At 40.7% G+C, this 23,834-nt stretch overlaps 1 protein-coding gene across 1 annotated transcript in view; it reads right to left on the bottom strand.

Annotated features, from left to right (window-relative positions):
* The window catches only part of PIEZO2 (piezo type mechanosensitive ion channel component 2), a 284,392-nt gene extending 262,316 nt beyond the window's left edge, over positions 1 to 22,076 (bottom strand). Inside the window, exon 1 of the mRNA XM_079302124.1 lies at positions 21,852 to 22,076. Coding sequence (XP_079158250.1) covers positions 21,852 to 21,915 — 64 coding nt within the window. The 5' untranslated portion in view covers positions 21,916 to 22,076. The remainder of the gene's footprint in view (positions 1 to 21,851) is intronic.
* Positions 22,077 to 23,834: the final 1,758 nt, after the last annotated feature.

Here is a 23,834-nt window from a genome sequence, read left to right as displayed (position 1 = left end):
AACAAGCAGCAAGAACTGCAGCTTCTGACAGTCTTACAGGACTGCAACTTATTCATGGTGAAAGAAACATGACAACTTAGCAATACCACGAAAGAATAGGTGAAAATACAACTTTCAGCCTAGTCACTGAGCCACTGATAACCACTAAGGTTTTGCAAATTTCCTTACTTATGCACACATAAACACAAGCAGTTTTGTGCATATCCTTTAACACTTATCAACACACTGTTTCTATGAGCAAAACCAGATGTAATACACAAGCAAATGCTGATCTGCATACTTGATTATTGTTTAGCATATAAAACAATTGGTATTTTCAGAAGTAGGAATCAAAAAAATTGATACAGCAGCTCAGGAGGCACCCTGACCCTGTAGACAGTTTATTATGAGGCAGTCTTAGCAAGCAAATCTGAGGATGCATTATGCCATTTACATAAATCTTTCCCTATCAAAGCTTTGTTCCTTCTTCCTGCCAAATCAATAAATGGTCTCTGCTCCACTTAGCAACTCCTCTCATGCACTCACTTTCATGTTCTCTCTCTCAGCTTCACTATAAATGTACCTTTTTCCTCCACATATATCTGGCCCCAGATTACACTCTTTTCATGTCATCACAGAAGGGCAAAATTCTTTCCCCCCTTTCACAGGCTGCAGCCTCCTACACCAGGAAAAGAGTAACAGCCAGCAAGTGTATTGTCAGTTACCCAGGACCAACTCAGATGGCATCAGATACATGATTCTGTACCTTCTAGTAATTACAGTGATTCTTCTTTCAATGCTGAGCTAGTTGGGCTTAGATGTAAATCCAGTTTGAAGTTCTGCATATACCAAATCAAAGCAACATGTTTACAAAATGTTATTCTAATCAGCCCACGCTAACATTCAAAATTCTTAGATGAGTACAGCTACAAAGAAAAAAAGATTAAAAAAAAAAAAAAAAAAAAAACCACAACAGTTTCTAGCAAAGAGTCAGCTTCCCAGTGGGGACAAGGCTAAGGAGTCCCAAGAGTATTGCAGCCATAGCTGTAATAGTTTATCTCATTTTAGTATTTCACAGTTGTCCAGATAAACACGTTCCATTTTTCAAAAACAGACTCGGAGCAAATAAGTGTTTAAAAATTCTGCAGGTTTTCTCATTTCCTGAGATCACTGAAATAAATCCACCTTTAAGTTTTGCCTTAAAATGTTCATATTTAAATTTAAAAAAAAAAACAAGCTAGAAATAAGAAGGCAAAGTTAAGTTGCTATTTTGAAATATTATTAGAGAATCTTTATAAAACAACATACAAATTAAGTGAAACCGAAGACTCCAGAACCAAGCAAGTCTTCTCCCTCTGAACAAACATAAAATAAACGTCAACATATTAGGTTCCCAATTTTAAAAATTCTTTAAGAAATTAACTTTTAGGCATGTACAGCATTTTATTAAGTATAAATTAGTACAGTAATAAAATGCAAAACACAGAACAGACACACTCGTGTGAATCCTTTAGATTGGTGTATGACAACACTGTGTAAATTTTTTAACATGTCCTGAACAAAGAAATTTAAAGACCTAATTGCTGCACTCATACAAGGTCACAGCCCAGTGATATATGAAACAATTAAAATAATATTCCAAAGAAAAATCAAATTTCTTGAAAAATACAAGAATGCAGTTAATTTACAAGTATCTCTATGCAGTTATGACATTGCTTTTCCTTTTAAAGTTGTTAGAAAGCATAAGAAAGCATATTTCTCTTAAAGAAAAAAATAAAATAATTCAGAAATATAAGACACAACTGAGCAGACTCTTCCTGGGTAAATGAACCACCGAACACCATTACTGGCTGACTGGGACTGACTGATCATGGTTGTAATGAAACAGAGAGCAGCTGACTCATAAAACGAGAATGTATTTTACACTGGCTGAGTGCCTAATTCAGAGCTCACTGCATCCTTCTGTTCACTGTGAAATACAGTTAAGATGGAAGGACGGGACATCACCACTGCCCTAAGAGGCAAACCATGATAACTCAACAGCGACCATGCACAAGCAGCGGCAGAGGAAGCAGGAGGTGATGGAGCCAGGATCCCTTTGCTGAGAACGTGGCAGGGGGTGTTGTGCCCCTGACATCCAGCACAACCCTAGGATTGGCAGGAAGGCAGCTGCTCTGTGCCATACACCAGGGTCCCCAAGGACCCCAGGGCTGCAGAGCCAGGGAAGCTCTGTCTCCAGGACAGCAAACTCCCATCTCTGCTGAGCTGATACTCATGCACATCATCTCCAGAAGAGCTCAGCCTCAGGCACAAAGTCTCTGTGTCAGCTGAGGGACCACCACCACTCTTGCTGGTGGCAGCCCCACAGCCAGCCCACTACATACACTGATGGGTCCATGTCTCAGGGACCACACACAGCCCAACATGGAAAGCAAAAGGTGGTCTGAGTCAGGCAGTTCCTCTACTTTGCTTTTCAAAGTCAGCCCACCCAGAGTAACTCAAACTGCTAAATTGGTCAAATTTCAAGAAGTCTATCCTTGTCTCCATGGTGAATGGCAGAGAGAGTCTATCTCATGCCAAAGGAAGGGTGAAGAGGAAGGATGGCAGCAGGAATGCAGACAACTGAGCATCTCAGAGACCTCTGTGAACCACAGACCCCAAGGAAGGACACACAATGGAGAGAAGAGAAAGGACAGGAAATAACTTCTAAGGGGAAACAAAAAATGCACTAATACAATAATTTGTTTGGGTGGGGATTTTGACTTTTTTGTTTTGTTTTGTTTTGTTTTTTGTTTGTTTTAATGCAAACCAGAATCAGTTGGTTCCTGAAGTAGGCGAGTCTGTACCTTGGCCAAGTTTCAATAGGTAATATTTACCACAGATCCTTTCACAATTTCACTCATCTCTGGGAAAAGCACATTAAACCACACTAGAGGCAGATCTTCACAAAACTAGATCACTATCTCCACAGTAACACCCTTCACCCCTTGAAATCAAAAAACAAGCCCAAAATACCAAATTCCGTTCTGGAATGCGTATTCTTCACCACTCCCTCTTTTCAGCACTACTACCTCATATTTGTCAATTTTGATGTCTCCTTTTGTGTGCCTAGTCACCTTCCCAAAGGTATTCTGAAAGACTGACAAAATCTTTGTCTCCCTGAATTTCCACCTCTGATGTCACTGCCTGCTAGATGCAATCTTTAATTCTCTATCTCTGTATCCTTTCATTCACTTTTTTATGGCAGTCCTGTCACCTCCTTCCCTGTAATTTCTAGGATTCACACATTCTTGCTGGCCACCACAGCTAATGTATTTTCTACTGAAAGTTTTTTTCTGTTTTTATTATCACTCTGCCAGCTGGCCTACTTGGCTATCTTCTTCAGCTTCCTATCCTGCTTCCAAACATCATTAATCTCCTTGAATTCAACTACTCATTTCCCTATTTCTTAAATGAGACAGTGATTTCTTTGCCCTTTTCTATGGAAATCTATCTCATCTCCCTCTACCAACATCTTCCTTATTCTCTGTACTCTCAGCCTTCATACTCCATTTGCCTGGTCTCCAGGCCATTGCTTAACTGCCCTTATCTACCTGCCTTTAAATACTTTGTACTGGGGCTGAAAATAACCTGAAACACCAAATCCCCCTACAATCACATTATTACATAATCATCTTCCTCATTAATTGTTCCCTCCTGTGACATTCAGCAGACAGTAAATTACACTCCATTCGTAACTCTTCAATTGTAATTCAGTTTGTTTCCAATAAAGGTGACTGCTCTTCTGGATTCACACTAATGCAATCTCTATAAACCATGAATCACTTTTCCAGAAAAATGACAAGCTCAGAAGCAGACCAGCTCCCACAAGAAGACAGGTGGTTTTTAAAAAGGAAAGTATATTTGGTTTGCATAGCCTGGTTTTGGTAGCAGGGGGGCTACAGGTTGCTCCTGTGAGAAGCTGATAGAAGCTTCCACCATGTCCAGCAAAGCCAGTCCCAAGTGGTTTCAAAGACAGACGGGCTGCTGGCCAAGGCTAAGCCAATTGGAAATAGTGGTAGCACCTCTATGATAACAGATAGGAGAAAAAAAAAAAAAAAAAAAGTGCTATTGTAATTAGAGAAGAGCTGAGTGAGAACAACTCTGCAGGTACTGAGGTCAGTAAAGAAGGGGGAAGAGGAGCTGCTCTACACTCTGGAGCTGACATTCCCCTGCAGCATGCAGTGATGAAGTGAAGAAGCACTGCCCTCACAGCCCACTGATATCCACAGGGATGCAGAGACCCACCCACAGCCCGTAGAGGAGCCTGTGCCCATGGATGGGTGCCAGGGAAGAGGCTGTGACCCTATAGCAGACCCGTGGAGAGAGGAGCAGCCTGTCCTTGGAGGACTGCACCCCATGGAAGTGTGATCCACACTGCAGCAGTTTGAGGGAGCTGTGGGAGGGATTCACCTTGCAGCAGTTCACAGAGAGCTGCTGCTCATGAGAGAGCTAAGCTGGAGAAGTTCATGGAGAACTGTCTCCCCACAGTCCAGCAGGGGAAAGACTCCTCTCCCTGAGCAGCAGAAGAAACCATGGATGATAAAGTGACCATAACCCCTATACCCTATCTCCCTGCACTGTTGGTAGCAGGATGTAGAAGAAAGCAGGGGTGGGGGGAAGGTGCTTTTAAAGGTTTATTTTACTTTTTGTCCTGTCCAGATTTTATTAGTAATAAATTGATTTCATATCCCTAAATTAAGCCTGTTTTGACCTTGATGGTATTTGATGAGTGATATCTCCCAGTACTTATCTTAACCCATGAACCCTTTGGTAAACTTTCTCTTCTCTCTCCAGCTGTGGAGAAGATGAGAATGGCTTTTTGTGGCTGCCTGGCATCCCTCCAGCATCAACCCACTACAGTCTTTTTTTGCTGGAAAATGCAGGCAGTATTTTACTGTGGGCTAGAGAAATCTGTTTATCTCTTGCTGGAAAAGTTTAAATTCACCCAACCAGCTACTTACATATACTTTCAAGTGCCTCCTTTGTGTGTTCACATACCCTCCTAGTTATATAAAAAAGAAATCCATTTCCACCACTGTGACTGAATTTTTAATATTTTGCTGTCTCAGTCTTGTTCCAGGGAGAGGATTTTCATACTTTTTCACCTGGAAGGATAACACAGGGTAAAACTCCTCCAAGTACCAATTTTAATACTGGAGGAAAAAATAATTTATACCTCTGCTACACATTTATAGCATTTACCACAAAAGGAAATCAGATCACTTCATGTAGTAAAACTAGAAAAATCTACACTCTCACATTTTTGTCAGCTGATTTACTTCACTACACATTAAGGAATTCATGCCATGAAGACAACATAATCAGCAAGATAATCCATTACTACTGCACAGAAGATAAAACCAGACTTCCCTCTGCAAAATTTTGTGCTTTGTAAGAGAACCATCATCCCAGTCAATAAACTAGGCAGTTTAACCAGTGATGTATGCACAAGCACTATTTAAACCAACAAAGAAACCTAAAACTGCAGTAATGATGTTGAGACAGACACAACTGGCACCACCACCAGTCTTCTATTAAAAACTTTTCATGCCTTCTCTCAATGGATTTCTTTCTTCATTAGCTGCTTCACACAGAACCGACTCCTTTTCTTACAGGCAGCTCCACACAGCACCAACTCCTTCTCTCCTCTAAATTTTCTTCTGCATGACTGGCTAAACCCCAACCTTATCCAGCTGCCTAACCCTGTCTGTCCCTCACACAGCACCTTCTTACTTTATCTGTCCCTTCCACAATCACATGTCCCTGATCTCCTGACAGCACAGCCAGCAGACTCCATCCCAAACTGCAGCAGACTCTGGGTCTCAAGCTCCAACTGTAACTTGTGCCCAGCTTGCCCACTCTTTTTTAACACCTGAACTCAGTGGGCAGGCAAGGCTACTTCTACTCCTCAGCAATCAGCACAGTTGTACTTCATTGGCAAAGATTGCCTTCTGCACTATCATTTCGACCTATCTTCCCACAAAAAACCTCTCTGAAATCTTTTAACAGACAAAGTCATTCACAAATTGGTAAAAGAGAGATCTGCAGGAAGAAACACACACTAAGCCACATGTATGCTTTCAGCAAACATTGGAAGTCTGGGCAGATACTATGACTGATGACACTGAACACTGGCAAAAGATGCCATGTGGTTATTTTCTGCTGTGCTTTGACCCACACCAAGCAGATGTTTACAGCAGTGCTGGTCATGTCCTGGACCACACAAACCATTTGCACAGATTTCTGGATTTGACCATGGTAAATTTATCTCACTCACTGAACATTTTTATTCTCTTTATGATTTTTACTAGCAGGTTTCATTTCATAGTTCTTTCATGGGATCTTTGGATTTTCTAGCACTTCCTTTCACAGAGACTGAATGCTAAATGCTTCTGTTTCTACTCCTTAGAAACCCAGCAAAAATTTTGATCATAGTGTTCAGTCTCATCCATGTGTCTTGCACAAGTACCTAATGAAATCAAACTGTTACCATTGTACCATGATTCATATTCACACCTAATTCATATAGTTAAGTATTTTCAGATGATTTTTGTTTTGGTCATAACCCCAATTTCAGGTTTGTCAGTGCACTGAAAATAACTGCTTTGAAGTTAACAGAAGCCCATCATATATATAAGAAATTTATTTGGGGCTAAGTCTGACTTCTTACCCTGCCTGTTAAATATTGGCAAAGGATTCTGATTTCTCTTACAAGATCATCATTTAAATTATTAGGATATAATTTTTAACACAACCACTTTCAGCAATTCTGACTGAAAGAAACCATTATATTGCATCTTTGCTATAATTATTTTTAAATTACAAGATATTTCATGTATCAATATCCATTCTATATTTTACTAACATTATTTCCAAATTAAGAAGACAGATGATTACTGTGGGATGCTGACCACTCAAAACGCACAAGAAATCAATGCAAGGTACAAAGATTCAAATACTACAAGGTCATTCATGTCAGAAATAGTGAGGCCAGCAGGACCAGGGGAGTGATTGTCCCCCTGTACTTGGCACTAGTGAGGTCATGCCTTGAATCCCATGTTCACTTTTGGGCCCCTCACTACAAGAAGGACATTGAGCTGCTGGAGCATGTCCAGAGAAGGGCAATGGGGCTGGTGAAGGGTCTGAAGCACATCTTAAAAGTTGCAGCTGATGGAGCTGGGGTTGTTCAGCCTGGAGAAAAGGACATTGAGGAGACCTTGCCACTCTCAACACCTACCTCAAAGGGCATGGTGGCAAACTGGGCATCAGTCTCTTTTCCCAAATAACAAGTGACAGGACCATAGGAAATGATCTCAAGTCATACAAGGGGAGGTTTAGCTTAGATGTTGGCAAACATTTCTTCAGTAAAAGGGTTGTCCAGTGGTAAAGTCACCACCCCTGGGAGTATTTTAAAGACATGTAGATATGGTGCTCAGAGACATGGTTTAGTGGTGGTACTACCAGGCCAACAGCTGGATTTAAAAAAGGTCTATTCCAACCAAAATTGTTCTATTCTATTCTATCCTAATTTATATCACCTCTACCTTATTAGTTATGACCTCTTAAAAGCAATCTAAATATATAATGAACTTAATTATACCAAAACATAAAACTGACAGGGAGCCAGGGTGAAGTGCCATGAAATACGTGCATAGCTTCTTTCTGCAAGAAAAGTGCAAAGGACAGTATTAAATACTGGAGGCAATTTGTTTGTGGTTTTTCTCTCAGAACACTCAACATCCATGAGGGACATGAATCTGGTTTTCACACAGCAGCAATTAAAAAAAAAGAAAAAAGAAAGAAAAAAGGAAGCAATAAAACACTAATAGCAAAGGCTACTTTGACAGTCTAAGGAATCTTTCCATATTTATGAGAAGGGACAATTATGTTACTGCTTGTGGCAGGAGCCTTTGAAAGGCAATGTTTTCTGTCAGGATTTTGATAAAAGTTAGCATGAAACAAGTAACCTTAATGTGCAAACAACATCTCTGTGAACAGCACAGATAGTATCTTCACCTACAGTTTTGATTAACCACTTCATGAGAAACATTTTCCTTCTAGTGTGCCAAAAACTTTTTTAATTTCTCCTTCCCCACTGTTTGTGCACACCCATGACATCATTAATTTATTGAAATCATCTGCAGTCTTAGACCAACCAGATGGCTTCTGCTGACTTTGAGGCTGAATCTCAGCTTATTTCCTATTTTAAGTGTAAGGAACAATCTAAATAGACACAAACATACGTCAGTATTGAAGACAATAACAAGTGATTATTAGTTATCTGAAGCCACAACAGCCATTTATTTCTAATTTGGTATTACATCTTCCTCTAATTTGTGAAGATGGTGTGTTATATGCAATCTAATTCACGGAATTCAGACACTGGCATTTCCAAATAACCTTCTGGCACTGCCAGCATTTGTTCTTGGACAATTGCCTTAGGAATCATTATGGTGCTTTAAAAAAAACGAATTTTTAAAAAAATATATATTTGCATCATGCATGAAAGAATTGGCTGACCTGAAACGCAAAATCAATTAAGCAACAAATCCTAGCTGTCAAAAACATGTCAAAAAGTATAACTGTATCAATTCTTGTAAAAAATGTTACTAATACTTTTATTACCTGAGTCCATTTAATATTCACTACCTCAAGGGAAAAAGAAAATAGTGTATATTTACCTTGACCTACCTTGCTACTTTTAATAGCAATATGAATTTTTTAAATGCTATTCTGTATCATGCTCATCCTCCCCACCTTTGGAACATTTGTTTCACTCCTTATGCACACACATGGGATGCAAACAGGAGACTCATGGTGTCTGGTTTGCAAAAAGAATGGGTACCTTCAAGCAAGCATGATTCAGTAAACTACATAGAGTCTGACAATTCTCGGACTCAGGCCAATCTTCCCTAGTTTTTTTTTCATTTTTCACATACTAGGAGAGGTACACCTACTCCTTGCTAGAATATCAGAAACATGTGAACATTTTGGTTACACAATCTTTATGAAACTCTAAAGCTAAAATTACCAATATCTTTAAAATATTTTTTAAAATACACAGTGCTTTTATATTTCCATGCAGACATAAAATTACTTTTTCAATGTCGTATATTTAGAAAATATGATAATCTCACAATAAAACATCAGTTTTGAAAACAGTTTGAGCAACAGATGACATAGTAGATATTTTATTTGCAGTACTGTGTTGGGAGTGGAAGAAAGGAAAAGGCAACAGATACACACAGTGAAAAATAACAAATTTGAAAGAAGACTGTATTCAAAAGCTAAAGGCAGACTTGAGTATATTTCCCACAACTACTACATAAAGAGCCCCCAGAAAAGTCAACTGGGCACCCACAATTACACCAATTATTGTTTTCCATTTTTTAATCATCTGGCACCCAAGGGCACACCTGTGCAGAACAAGAGAATAAAACAGTGGTTGCATGTAACTTTTGGCATCAATAACTTGCTTTTAATCAAATGCTATATATCACAAACAAGTTTAATTCTTCATATGGTAAAACTGTAACTCCTCCCATGCTTGTAGAATGAAAGAGGCTAGGGAAGGGAATTTCCAATATACAGTGGGCTGACCCTCTAAAAACAGCACAGTTAACTGAACACTATGGTCAAAGAAATAAATTATAAATCTTGCAGTTTTCAGGGGGAAAAATGGAAACAATTCCTTCTGCTGGATGTACAGAATTCAGCACAACAAATTCTTTGAATGACTAGACAAAGTGTTTCATATGGCCAAAATACAGGCCAGTTTTTCAAATACTTGCTTCAAAATTTCAACCCAACAGTAAAATAACTACTGCTAAAAGTAATTTGTCAGTTCTACGTGAGATGGAGGTCATGGAGAAGGAAAGAATGCAATAAAGAAACATGCAGAGCTGATTTTTTCCTGTGGTTTTAAAACGAATTAGCTGTCAAAGATATGCAGAATAACAAGAAATACTGGCTAATTAAAAATATTCAAGTATGTGAACATGATTGCTGGGAAAATAATGTTAATAATTTACTGGCTAGTTAGCTCCTTAGAACCGCCAGCTTTGGACAGTTCTTGAAGTTGGGAATAAACTTTGTAGGTCTTGTATTAATTCATCATTCCACTCATGGCAAGTCAGTGACTGATGACGGTGCCAATGTTACCGAATAACATTCATTAATAATCAGCACTTTCAGATGAGAAACCCAAATTCAACTTTTCTGAGCTTTTGGGTGCATTTTGTATGCACCCAAACACAGCAAATCAAACATGCCCTACAGATACAGGCTGTAATTAATTTATTTCTTTTAAAACCAAGAATGGAATTCTACAGTCTCATGAGATTTGAGGTACCAGTGAGTTTACACAAAGAGTGAAGAAACAATTCCTCTCAGCAGGACTTCCAAGATCTGCTGCCACTCAGTTTAGGATCATAATTCAAAAGCCTCAACTAGAACACCTTGAAGGACATACTGAGGCATCTACTTTCCTGTGAGGAAAGAGTTTAGGATTTACTGCAAAGACTTAATTAAGTCCTTAATTACAGACTTAGGTCCTTAATTGAAAAATGAGGAAGAAAAATTCATACAAGTTCTACCTGGGTAGCAATGCTGACTGCTCAGCTACAATGTCCAAATATCAATTTATTTTTACTTGCAAGCCTTTGATCAGAGTTTGAAAGTTGTTTTTAGTTTTTTGTTTTAGTTTTTAGTTGTTTGGTTTGGTTTTTCTCTTTCAAGGAACAATAAAAATGGTAAATATTTCCTTTCTATTGGTCACATTCAAAGTCAAAAAGTTCCCAATCCAGTGTCCCTTGGGACGTTCAGTATAAGCCCCTGGGCTGCATCAAGCACAGCATAGCCAAGAAAAGGGATTATTTCTTTTATTCAGCTATCATTAAACCACATGCAATTTTGGCCCCCCTCAGGAAAATAAATATGTTGATAAACTTCAAAAAATCCAGTGGAGGGTCCCAAAGACAGCAGAGGCAAGGGACCCAGACTCCAAGACAAGGCAGTTTTGTGGTCACTTCACAGCAGCCCCCTGACCTAAGGAGAGGATAGAGACAAGACAGCACCAGGCTCTTTACAAAACTGCCTACTGAGATACAATGGCTAAAAACAGAAGTTGGGAGGATACAAGAGATGAAGGGAAATAAATATAATTAAACCCCAACGACTGTGGGATTAACACTGGAACAGGCTGTAGACCTCCATTCTGAGATTTTCAACACCCAGGAGGAAAAAGCCCTGAGCAATCACAGTTAAATTCAGTGTTGCATTGAGCTGGAGCTTAGAGAGATCTCCCACGTTGCCTCCCAGCCTGGGATGCTGTGAGGAGGGAAACAGAAAGAATGACCAGTGCCCCTCCCGTAATCATCCCAAAAACCTGGGGCAGGGGTGTGGCCAACCTCAACTGCTTCAAAAGAATGCATGAGAAACCCAAACCAAACAACTGTGGAATTACTTGCCCCACAGGAGAACGTTATTCTTTCTCCTCAAAGAAGAGGCTCACTCCAGTGACTCGGCTAGCTCATTCTTTATATTGTTCTCTGTTTAAAACAACTGCTATATTCTCATTTCTGAGTATTTCGACGACGACTAACACACATTAATTATGCAGGCAGGATACTCTGGTAATGAGACCTTCTTGCTCCTTCCAGTTTGCAATATTGTGTAGAATTGGAACAATCTTGCTGCTATTCCACTCCAAGAGCAACAGGAAGCAGCGAGCTCTACAGAGGAAAGAAACAAATAGAACTCCCCCAAATACAGTAACAGTAAATACAGGCAGGAAATAACCTGATATTCTTCTGCAATTCTAGCAACTCCAACTGCTTCATCCTCTACTAACAACCACTCGGGACCTTCTGCCATTTCCTTACTATTGCCAGTATAGCTCACCCAGCAGCCAAGTTGTAGGAAAAAAGATTTGTGTATTGCCTCTTTTCTCTGTTTTAACATGGACTTCTCTAAAGGGAGGGGTGAACTTAAATTATTAGGTCAAGTCTGATTTCTTCCCTCCAAACTGCACAGTGGGATTGTCTTGTACCCCTCAGTCTGTCTACATGCTATGTAGGCATCAGGAGAGGCTTACTGAGGCTGGCAAAAGTTGACAGTGGTTTATTTTACATAAAGTTATTGTATCTCTAAGCAATTTATGCCTAAAAATCACTGTGTTCAATAAACTGCAAGGTTTTTTTTTTTAAGCACACATAAAATTAGTATGTTTACTTATGCTTTCAGAAAATTAACAAGAAAAATATTTGTCAAGATCTTCAAGGAACTGTGAAGCTTTATATGCAGAGGGCAATGAAAAGCTTCAAGAAACAGGCCATGTTTATGTACACCAACAGCACCACAATGGAGTTCATTCATCCATTTCCATAAAAACAAATGGCTAACAAATCAAACACTACAAGATTAGAGAACATGTGGCATCAAAATCTATACAGAGGCTTATAAGAAGAAGAGTAGTAAAAATCATGAACGATAGAGATTCCAGTTGAAACATATTTTCATAAATAGACACAGTGTCACACTGGTTTGTTGGGAGAGTTGCCAAATTATACTGTGAAATGATGGAAGAAAGTCATAAACTTGATTATCTTTACCAGATGCTTTGTTTTTAAGAACATAGCAAAGACACTTTATTTAAAGCAAATTTTTTAAAAGCTGGTTATTGACTTCCTTTCAATTTTGAGAAAAAAAGCTATGAAAGTTGTGGTTTTTGTTTACACAGCACTATACTGCAAATACACATGCCCCACATTTAGCTAACAAACAAGAGATTTGGATCATACTCCACAGATATTTGTTCTCCAGATTACAGTTATTTGACATGTTAAAAGTCTAGACAAGAAAGGAGGAGGAGAAAGGAGAAGAATCAAAATGACTATGCAGCTTTTCTAGCTGATGGTACAGTTCTCACAACAGAATTTCTTTGGCCGAAAGCACTACACCCTTAAGAAGACAATTTCATTATTTAGCATTCAGAAAAGGCACAAATATTTCTCTACAACTTTCTGTGCAGAGATATACAATTACTGCCCTCAAAGAAAATGTTGATGGTGTCAATGACTCATGCAAAACCAAAGAAAATGGTTACAAAAAAATTACAATTCTATGCTTGCAACTGGAAGAGCCCTTCAAAACACATGCATCAGAAGTTCTGGTCTCTGACTAAGTTTTAAAGGGTTAAAATGTGTAGTTTCTTTTAACTTGTTGATTTGTAGAAGTCTGTAAGTATGTAACTGTCTCAAAAAAAAAAACCAGTGATATTAAGGAATGTAATAGGGCAGGTTTTTAAAATTCTAAGCACGCAGTGAAGGAGCAATGAATTGAAACATGTTTTTGAATTCTGCTTTAAACAATATTGTCTTAGATGACAACATGATCTAATATTTTTTTATGATTGTAAAAGTTTTCTACATACATCAGGATTTGTGGGGACAAATTTCCCTCACTTTTCTTTGGCTTATGACCAGGAAACTGCAATTCTGAAAGATGTTGTAAAAAGCCACAAATATAACTAGGGAAGAAAAGCACAACACAAACAGATGTAGCCTCCATGCAACTATTTTGCATGTTCCAGACATTTCCCAATACATGAGAATGTAATAAAATTAAATACAGAGTAAGTGTCATTGCTTGCTAGATTTCCTTGACAAATCAACATCATCATAGTAATGCTGTAATCAACATCATCTTTTACAGCTGGAGATTTATCAATTTGGATAAAGACCTACTGCCAAACTGCAAAAGTGGAGGGCTTACATTGGCTACCCAGCATTTTTTACTGATCATTTCTTTCCAAGCCTTTGAGACCTCAATCTGCACTTAAAACAAGCTAAACTGAAGTTAACATAAACACGCAACCTGGAATACATGACTGCTAGAAAAAGCAGTTTAGTGTTCCTCAAAATACCTCCGAGCTAATTTCTTTAAGGGCACATCTTTTAATAAAACAAAACAAAACAAAACCAAACAGCATACAGTTTATTGAGTGGCATTAGCACAACTAGGAAAAAAGACAGCACTTGTTCTTGTTTAGCATTTTTAACCACATAGTGTTTGCCATGCTTCAGCACAATAGCAGAACAGAACACACCCCCTTAACTGTTCAGGAAATCATTTCCAGTCACCTGTACAACTTCTGATAAAGAGGTGGAACTGATCCCCACTTGAATACCTACCTGATACTTCAATTTTAACTTTTGGTTCTGTCAAGCTATATTAACAAATTAGTGGCTTGGACACAGTAGACAGAGCATGTAATGTCTGGAGTCCCAGGCTATAGAATATTTTGTCCAAAAGGGAGTGATTAGTGTGTCATTCATAAACACACAATCACTTTAAGTTTCACTTCCTTTATAAAACACCTTCCAAACTTAAGGCTACTGGAATGAACTCAGAAGAGCTACACTGTGCTGCCTATAAAAGTTGTAAAGGTATTCTGTCCTGAAACTCCTTTTTTTATGGGGAAGGCAGATTTACATAATCTTCATCCCTTTCTCTTCAGAACTGGACAATTGATAGGAAACTCAGAGCTGTTAATTTCTACATTTAATCTTAATGGTTGATTTTATGCTTGCAAATGTTATTCTAAAGTGTTAGAGTAAATAGAACACTGCACTGTTGTTGATTTAAGTGATTATACATACTTTCTCCCATCCAAAGGATTATTTACTAAGGCAACAAACTCAAAATGAATTAAAAAATACTCCTTTATATTCATGGTGGAATTCACCCATGGAATTCATTGCCACAGGATATTATCAAAGCTAACATTGCAGCTCAGATTTAATGATATAAAAGAAATTAAAATACAGAATAGCAACCTTAATGTGACATTCAGATTTTACAACTGCCTACTTAATATAGGAAATAGACAGGTAACACCCTCAGGAAAAGAGAAGTGCATTAATACAACCACATCCTGAACATAATGCATCAAGGGATAAACTTCTAACAAACACACCAAAACAGCTGATTTATCTGACAAAAAAAAACTCCCAGTATACCAGGTTTTTTTCAGTAAAAGAATGAGAAGGCTCCCTCTCTCATATTCCTGGAAGCAAAAACTGCACTTTCTCTGAAAACCCATCTTCACACTGCCAGCTTCTGACCTGCTTAGTTTCAGTGACCTATCAAGATGACAGAATGAAGATCTGTGATCACCACTGAAGTAATGTTACAGAAAACTTTTACCCTAGAAAACAAATCTGGATTGATTTAGTTACAAATATTGATCGATCTGCTGCAGTACGGGAAAAAAATTATACAGCCTCTTATCATGCTTAAAGTATCTTTAGAACTGCCGAAAGATATCAGAAAGGCTAGTACAATCTACTGACTACATAGACTTTTTTACTAATTAGAACATTCTAACTTCGTTCTTCACAATGGAAACTAAAGTCTGTTTTTCAGAGTGCTACAGTCTAACACTTGAAAGCAGTGATGTTCCTCGAGTGAAACATTATCCTCAAAAAAAGGCACCACAGCTTCCCAACAGCTATAATTTCAAAGTGAAAAGACATAAAGAAAATGTGAAGTATAAACACGCAGCAGCTTTACACACCTGTAGAAAAGATTTTACTGTTCTGAAGGAGGACATAATTTGCTGTCCCTTCCAGATACAATCCTTTGGATGATACTTCCTTCCAAGACTCCTTTTAGCAACACCAGCCACTCTGAAATTGTTTAGCTTTTGTCAGCATTTGCAACTCTGCTACTCCAACAAACGTGTTGGTAAAAATGCAACACAAAATTATTTTAGTGTTTAAGAGGTTAGAACTGCTGAACTCTGTCCTGTTGTGTATCAGTTCTTATTTCCTGCAGTTTTGGACTTTTAGCAAATACCTGAAACAAAAAAGCACCATAGCTGTACATGTATAGGTGCAATAATAGTACCATTCTCTTCTCTGATCTCCCTCAGAAACATTCACCAAAAAATGAGTGATCACTAAATACACAACCAAATACACACAGGTCTGCCATTTCATGTTTTGTTTTAACTGTTCTGATTTAAAACAAACAAACAAAATGGCTCAGTGTTGTACCTGCAATTTAGAAGACAGGGAGTTTCATGTATGACAAGATTTACATGAGTTTCAGCACAACAAATAAAGGATTCAAATGCTTTCCACTTCTGAAAGACACCAGGTAAACTGTCCACTTTCTTCGAGTGACTCACCAGTCATGTTCCACATTTAACACTATCTGTGGAACAAGATACCACTAGATAAGCCTTAAGCCTTGCAATCTTATAGTTTCTGGTTTTAGCTCATCTTAGTACTTAAGTGGATTCAAATCACTTGATAGAATGGTTGGGATAAATAAGTAGAGAAGGTAAGAACTTATGGAGAGAAGTTTTATTCCTATTTTTCTTGTGGGATTCATCTTTAAGTGGTTTTCCAGCCTGAGCAGTAGGGAAGAAGCAGAGGCTGTCAAGCAGAGATGCCTGTTACACAAGAGAGAGGGAGCACTGTACTTGCAGCAGACTGCTGCCTCCTCACTCTCCCAAAAACTCTTTCCTCTGGATCTTAATTGACCCTAGGAGGAAGCCACAGAGATTGCAATGACATCTTGTGCACAAGAACATCTAAGCCTGTGCCTACAAGCCTGGAAAATGTTGCTCCTGCAAGGCTGTCTATATATTGCTCCCACTTGATGCCTTCCATCTGCTCCCATCAAACAAGGCAAAATTTTCTGTAACCAAAGAAGCCAGGTAAAATAATTTAAATAATTTCAATGGGGAAGGAAATCTTCCATTTTAGATGGTTTAGGATCTTTTGGTCAAACTGTTTTCCAAGTTAACTTTTCTTTTCAGCATGCTACCCACTAATGGTTCCTAGATTTTTTGTTGCTATGACTAATTATTTTATGAGTGTTCTGGGATAACAGCAGAGTTTTAGAATGTAAGGGAAAGTCTGTGTGAATGTTATCATGCTGGTCCCTATCATTCTCTTGGTACATCATAATAAATATTCCCCAATGTCACCCTTACAACAAAAAACCCCCACTTGTCTGATCCCTGCCTTCTTTTCAGTAACCAACCATTTTTAGAGCATAATAAACACAACTTCTACAGGAAGTTTATTTCAATTTAAAAATATGCCAAAGCTTTTTGATATGTATGTATACATTGTCACATACAATGCCACTACACAAACTGCCCTCTAGTCTAAGCAGTCCTGCATCACAACTTGCCATGTCATCACCATGACATCACATGCAGAGACAGGCACATAAAAATCATTCAGACACCTGAAAACTGCAATAAAATGTCATATTCTATGATCATTTCTTGAACAGCCACCTCTAGTGAAATCAATGAAAAGCACAAAATAAATAATAATCCAAGCACAGGGTGATTCACTGCCTCCACAGGCTTGCCTTAGTATTACAGTTGTGCAATTTATTCTCTCTATAGGAAATGTGAGTAACAATAATTCAAAGCAGCAAAACACATAAGGAGGTAATGGATGCTGAAGTACACTTCAAACATGTAATTTAAGAAGCATTTTAGTCCCTGGTAATGTAGTAATGCAGGTATTTCCCCTCCAAAATTTTCATCAACACATGTTAATTTGGGAATTAAAAAAAAAAAAAAAAAATCACTCAAGCATCCTGGACTCTACCTTTTCCTTCCAAGGCAGAACACAGACCTCACTCCCTCTGAGGCTCTTCCAGCAGGTGAATATATGTAAATTTGAAAATACTGTAATGATTTAAGAAATATTCCCTGTAACATAGTGTTCATATCCTGAAGAGATGCTAATTCTGGTTAATTCAGTATCATTCTGTACTGATTTCTGAAAGGAGAAATAAAAGGAAAAAAGTAAAGAAAAATAATTCCTGCTATTTACCAGGAGTTTAAGTATTTGGCTCAAAGAAAGTAGTGAAAATTTCCAAATAATATCTGAACTCTGACAGCAAAATAATTCTAAAGTATTTTTTTTTTACCTGCCACTGCTTACAAAACACTGATACCTGCACTCAACCCCTCAGAAAACCCCAGACTTTCTAGAAACTTCTACAGCTCTTAGTTCATTTGGGCAAAAATTCAAGAGTTCAGAAAGCAACTGTAACTTCTGGGAGCCACTTGGCCCAGGCAATTACCTCACTGAAGCCCATTTGCTGATGACACACAATCCAATAGCCTCAGTCAAAACCCAGAAAAAACCATTCTTTGGAAAAATGTCCTAAGCAGCTTTTTCCCCAGCACCCAGTTTGAAAATCACCATATTTTGCTTAAGAGAAAAAAACTAATGAATTGTGTGTGAACTAAAACAATTGGAAGTAGTATAATTAAAAACTGTTATCAAGTCAGCCAGCTTTGTGGTTCAAGTCTCTGTAAACCAAAGAAAGCAATTATCAAAGATGTCTCTGATGCCTTACTCTGACACAAAAAAAAAAAATCACTTCTTGCACTTTTCAAGTACATATTAGTAATAAAAAAAGGCATGTTCACACCAAGGCTCAAGCTTTACAATACAAAATACAAAAAGTCCACTTTCCACCCCCAGTGCCAAAAGTTCCCTCTCCAGTGTTTGTTTTGTGTTTTTTCAGTATTGTACTACTACACTACAGAAAAAAATATCACATTGTGGTAATCACACTAAAAAAAATTAAAAAATAAAGTACCCAACTCTCTCTTATTACAGAACACACTACTTTATTTGCAGTAAGTTTCACATTACTCTAAGTAACTAGGATCACACTAGACTGAATGGAAGATTTTTATCATGAAAATAATGTGACAGGATTGAAGTCATAAGCCTACAATCAGCATTTCAATTTCCAAAGCCTTTCATTTTGTGCATATTAAATTTCCTGTCTTCATCAGATGCTCAGGATGCATCATTCTTGAGCTTTATATGAAAACATCTAGGCTTACCTGCACAAGATTAGACTCTTCAGTGCTACAGATCTGATCCTAAAAATTCTTACAAGAATTATCTTTTCTCAGTTATGTGATACGTGATGGAAAGTATTTCTTCCCAGCAAATTGACATTTTTTCATAAATGCAAACTAGCATTAGTATTTGTTTTAAAGGTATGTAAACTTAAGGCATCTAAGATATTAAGACTTAAAGCATTAACCATTTTAACAGTATTTAAGGAATCCATTTTCAGCTTAGCAGATGTGTTATTTTTAATGAGTTTGCCACAGCTGCCATTGCCCTCCACCTGGTCAGGGCTCTCCAACCTCGTCACTTTCTAGTCTTAGAAACAAAAAAACAAATTATAGCATGATAAGAAACTGTAGCAATTGAGCATTTTAAAAATCACTCACAATGAATTCTGAACCAGAAGAACCACTCTGTATTTCCACCCTTTTGGCAGTGCCAGACACATTCACTGCCCAGACAGGGGCAGGAGACACAAGAGCATCAGTCTCACAGTGAGTCCTTGTGGCAGCTTTTCAGCTGCAGATGCAACCTCACTGTAAGTCATACAAAAAACCATCACTCTAAAAAGCCTTTTCCAGAAGCCCAAGAAACACTTCCTTGATGCTTTGGAAAGGAAGAGAGCATTGGCTCAGGGATGCCTCAGGGATAACTCAGGTGCAGATACAAGGTAAGTGCAAGAGTGAAGCAGGCTGCACTGTTCCACCCTAGTGAGGGCTCTGCTAAGAGCTTGTAAAGAGGAAAAAAAAGTAGCACCTACATTAAACAAAAGTAAGAGGAAAGCTGTTTGTCTATTTACTAATTCCTCTCTCAAACCCAATTGAACAAGATTGCTAGGTCCAAACCCAAAAGTTCTGCAATGGGATTTCTTTTTCATACTCAAGACGGGAAGTAGCTCTTTCAGGTTTTATATTTCAATTAATCCTCAGATGAGTAAGATGTATGAGCATAAGCAATTCACGACAACATCAGTTCTCATCTGTGGAGGTATTACTGCAATGCAAAAGTACTTCTCCATTACTAAATATCGGGAGTAAGGACAGCAAAACCATTTTGTCTGAACTTGTTTTGATACAAAGAGCCTGACAAGAGACAGATTGAGAACCTGACAGAACAATACTTTTCTTATTTTAATACCACAGCAAGATATTATATTATTTGAGTAATACTAAAAAAAATCCCATAAACACCATTTCTTTTCCAGAATCCTTTCTTCTCCCCACGTGTCTTTACAAACATCCTCATACTTCATCACCCACACACTTCAATGATCTTTTGTAAATTTTAAGAAAATATGGGGCCCAACAGATTCCAAACAGGGATCTAGCTCTATGACTAACACTGGCATTGAAAGACCTGCCTGCCATCCCCACCCCTTGGCTTTGAGGGCATCCCACCACCTGCCCCATGCATTACCACCCAGCTCTTCCACACCAGCCACCAAGGCACAAACACCAGGTTTCACAGGGACAGCCTTAAAGTGCCTCATCTGCTGCCATGTACCAGTGTAACTGCGCCCTTCCAGAGATGGCCACCCTAGCCTAGGGCTGAGCGCCTGCGGGGAGGCCACGGGCTCTGGACGGAGCAGAAAGCGGGAGCAGATGCTGGTGATGGTCTGAAAAGCTGCCTCCATCTCATCCCTCATACAACTATGCTAACAGCACCCACCACGCGGCCTCGGGCAAAGCGGCGGGGGAAAAGTGCATTTTCATTCAGGCCGCGAAAGCAGGAGGGCTGCACACCGCGAGGCACCAGGGAGCGCCCTGGATCCCACATGCCTCCAGCGGGCCTGAGGATGGGCGCCCTCCTTCCCAGAGGAGAAGTCGGAGGCAGGAGAGGGCACCTGGAACACGGGCAGGGTGGAGCGAAAGACGCTGAAATAGAGAGGCGCTGGCCGGGCCACCATGGGGTTAGTCAAGGGCAAAGCCCCGGGAAGGATGCGTGCTTCGGGGGCCGCTGGGCAGCCCGGTCCTGCAAGCACGGCGAGGCCGCAAGGAGAGCGGGAGTCGCTCCCGGCAGCCCCGCTCCGTGCGGCCGGGAAGGGGCTGGCGGCGGCCCGGGACCAGCCCGGGAGCCCCGCGGCTGCCGCGCAAGGTACGGCCGGCACTGCTCCGCCGCCCGCGGAGGATGCGAGACGCGGGACTGAGCATCGACGGGTTTCTCTCCGCTCCGTGCCATTCCCGGCCCCCATTCCCGAGCTCCGTCCCCGCAGCCCTTCACCGGCGGGCACCGCACCGCCCGAGCTGCCCTCCGCAGCCGCGGCTTTCGAGGCCACCCCTTCGTCCTGCGATCTAACGGGCAATCGGGACTTATCCAGGGTTTTTCCAAATTGTGCGGAGGGCAGGGATTAATATTAACATATTCACCCTTATGGCTGGACACCGCAGTTCTCCAACCAAAAATAATTAGTTTATTGGATGGTCGCCTGCTAAGTAAGGCGATTTAATAAAGTGAAATTTCTCTCTCTCAAAGTAAGGAAAATCTACCTCCTCAAAACCTCCGTAAATCTGAGAACTGCTCCTTCTGAAAGACGCTCACTCTTCCCCTTACAAAATACCCCGAAACCCAAACACGGCGGCTGAATCAGCCTGCCTGGAGGGCAAACCCTGAATCCTCCTCTCTCCCACGCCTTGCCCCAGGATGCGGGACGACGCGGGACTCGAGAACCAGCGGCAGCTGTTCCGAGCGAAAAGCCGCGGAGCTCCGCACACCAACGGCGGCAAAAACTAACAACAACAACAAGCATATAAGAAATTAGGGGCGAGTTACGGAGTTTAAAGTTTCTTGGAAGAAACAGCAGCACGGGGGAGATGCCACGAGTAAGGAGAGCGGAGCATCCCCTAAGCCTCCAGCCCCGGCAGGCAGCGACGGCGGTCCCACGGCCCCGGGACCCAGGGAGGGAAGGAAGGAAGGACGTACCGGCAGTCAAGCACACGGGCAGGAGCAGGCGGAAGGTGAGCCCGCACACCACCTCGCTGGCCATCGCGGCGGGAGGGAGTCGCGGCCGGCCGGCCGGAGAGCCGTCCCTTCTGTGCGCGCCACCGCCGCTCCTAGGGCCGCCCGTCAGCGGAGCCGCCGCGGCGGCGGAGCATCGCCCGTCCGCTGCTCGCCTCAGCCGCGCCGCCTCACGCCTCCCGCCGCATCCCGGCGGCAGCCCATGCAAGCAGCGCCGCGCCGCGCCCCCGGCCCGGGGCACACACGCACACGCCCGCCCCCTCGGGGCTCCCCCCACCGCCCTCCCCCGCTCGCCCGACGGCGCGGGCCCAGCCGGCGGCACCCGCGGAGCGCCCGCGCCGCGCCGCGGAATTGCCCCACTCCGCTCCGCTCCGCCCCGACTCCTCCGCCCCCGCCCCTGCCTGCGCCCCTCCGCCGGGACCGTCCTGCCACCGCGCCGGCTCCCGCTCTGCGCTGGAAACTTCGCCCGCTTTCCTAACGCTTCTTTTTCTGCTGGTTTTGGGGAGGAGAGTTAACAATTTTCTTTTTTTGTCACTTTTTTTTTTCTTTGTTTAGTTAAAATTTTTGTTGTTAACAAGTTTATTTTTTTCTTGATTGGGGAGCGCTTTTCTCTAATCTGTTCACTTCCCGCCCCTCCTTCTTCCCCCCCACCTCCCCCTTTCAGCAGCACATTTAGGTCCACATGAAAATTGTCGCCTGGAAAAAAAATAGATCTCCGGTGGCTGGAATGTATTTGACTTTTCTGGAAAGCTTTTTACCCTTTAAAATACGGCGCTGGTTAGCAAATGCTGTGGGTTTAAAGGGACCGCTTCAAGGCCCAGCTGGTGTGTCCCCGTGGGTGTACTGAATGAATCTCACGGGCGGGGTTGGAATAGGGATGCTGTAAAATAGAAAGTTATTTATGTTGTTATCAATACAAGTAAAAATGTGTTTCATTTTCGGCAATGTATTGCAATCCCTCATACTTAAATGAGGGAAGTTTAGATTGAACATCCTCTTCCTGGGGGCAGTGCTTTAGGTAACTTCACTCCAATGCAAGATCTGGGGTAAGAGAAAGCAGGAGCAGTGACCCTGTGGTCCTTGACATGATTTCTCAGCCCTTCCTCCTGGTGAAGGACTTCATCCAGTCCTACTTCAAATGTAAAGAGTCCTAGATTTTACTCTTGAAGTCTTGTTTGAATGTTTGTTTTGGGTTTTTTTTACTCTTATAATTACTTAAGCATATTTTGCTTTCCCGTGCTTTCTAAAAGAAAGTATTTTCGTATCCTTCTTGCAGGGAAAAATTATTGCAAACATGAACATGACTCACAGGAAAATACAAAGGGTCTTTTAAAGAAAACAATAGAAGTATGCATTTAGGGGATTCAAATGACAAGTGCTGAGCCATGCAGACATCTGACTTTTGTTTCATGAATAATGGCAATTATTCGGATATTCAAATATTATACAACAGGTTAACAGTATCTGATACAAGTAAAGAACTCTAGACTTAACATAAATGAAAATGCTCAGGAAAGCTAAGAAAAATCAGCTACAGACAGTAATTCCATGTGCCTAATGAGTCTAATAAAAGGAACCCCATCACCAGAGCCTAAGCCTCCTCTGAGGAGGTACAGTCAGCTCACTGGCAGGGTGTGGAGTTAAAATGTAACCTCTGTTTTACCAGAGATTGTAAGGAAGCCTTCTCCCAGTGGGATGAATGTCATGCCTCAGTGTCAGGGCACAGCCTGTGGAAATTGCACCCTCCCTCCCCACATTCAGGCCCAGTGTGGCTCACCCACACATCTCAACCATGAACCAAGCCTGGATATGTGATTCTCAATCTCCTGGCATGGGTTTCTGTGCACATGAATCTTTGTGAGTACACCTAGTGATGGTGTCTGTAAGTGGCAAAACACTAAGGTCAGCAAGTACTTAATCTGCTAGTGTCTGATCTGCCTGTGGTAA

Source organism: Erithacus rubecula (assembly GCF_903797595.1).
Source record: "Erithacus rubecula genome assembly, chromosome: 3".
NCBI classification, from domain to species: domain Eukaryota; kingdom Metazoa; phylum Chordata; class Aves; order Passeriformes; family Muscicapidae; genus Erithacus; species Erithacus rubecula.
The sequence above is the reverse complement of the archived record's forward strand: the minus strand, read 5'-3'. Positions and strand labels throughout refer to the sequence as shown.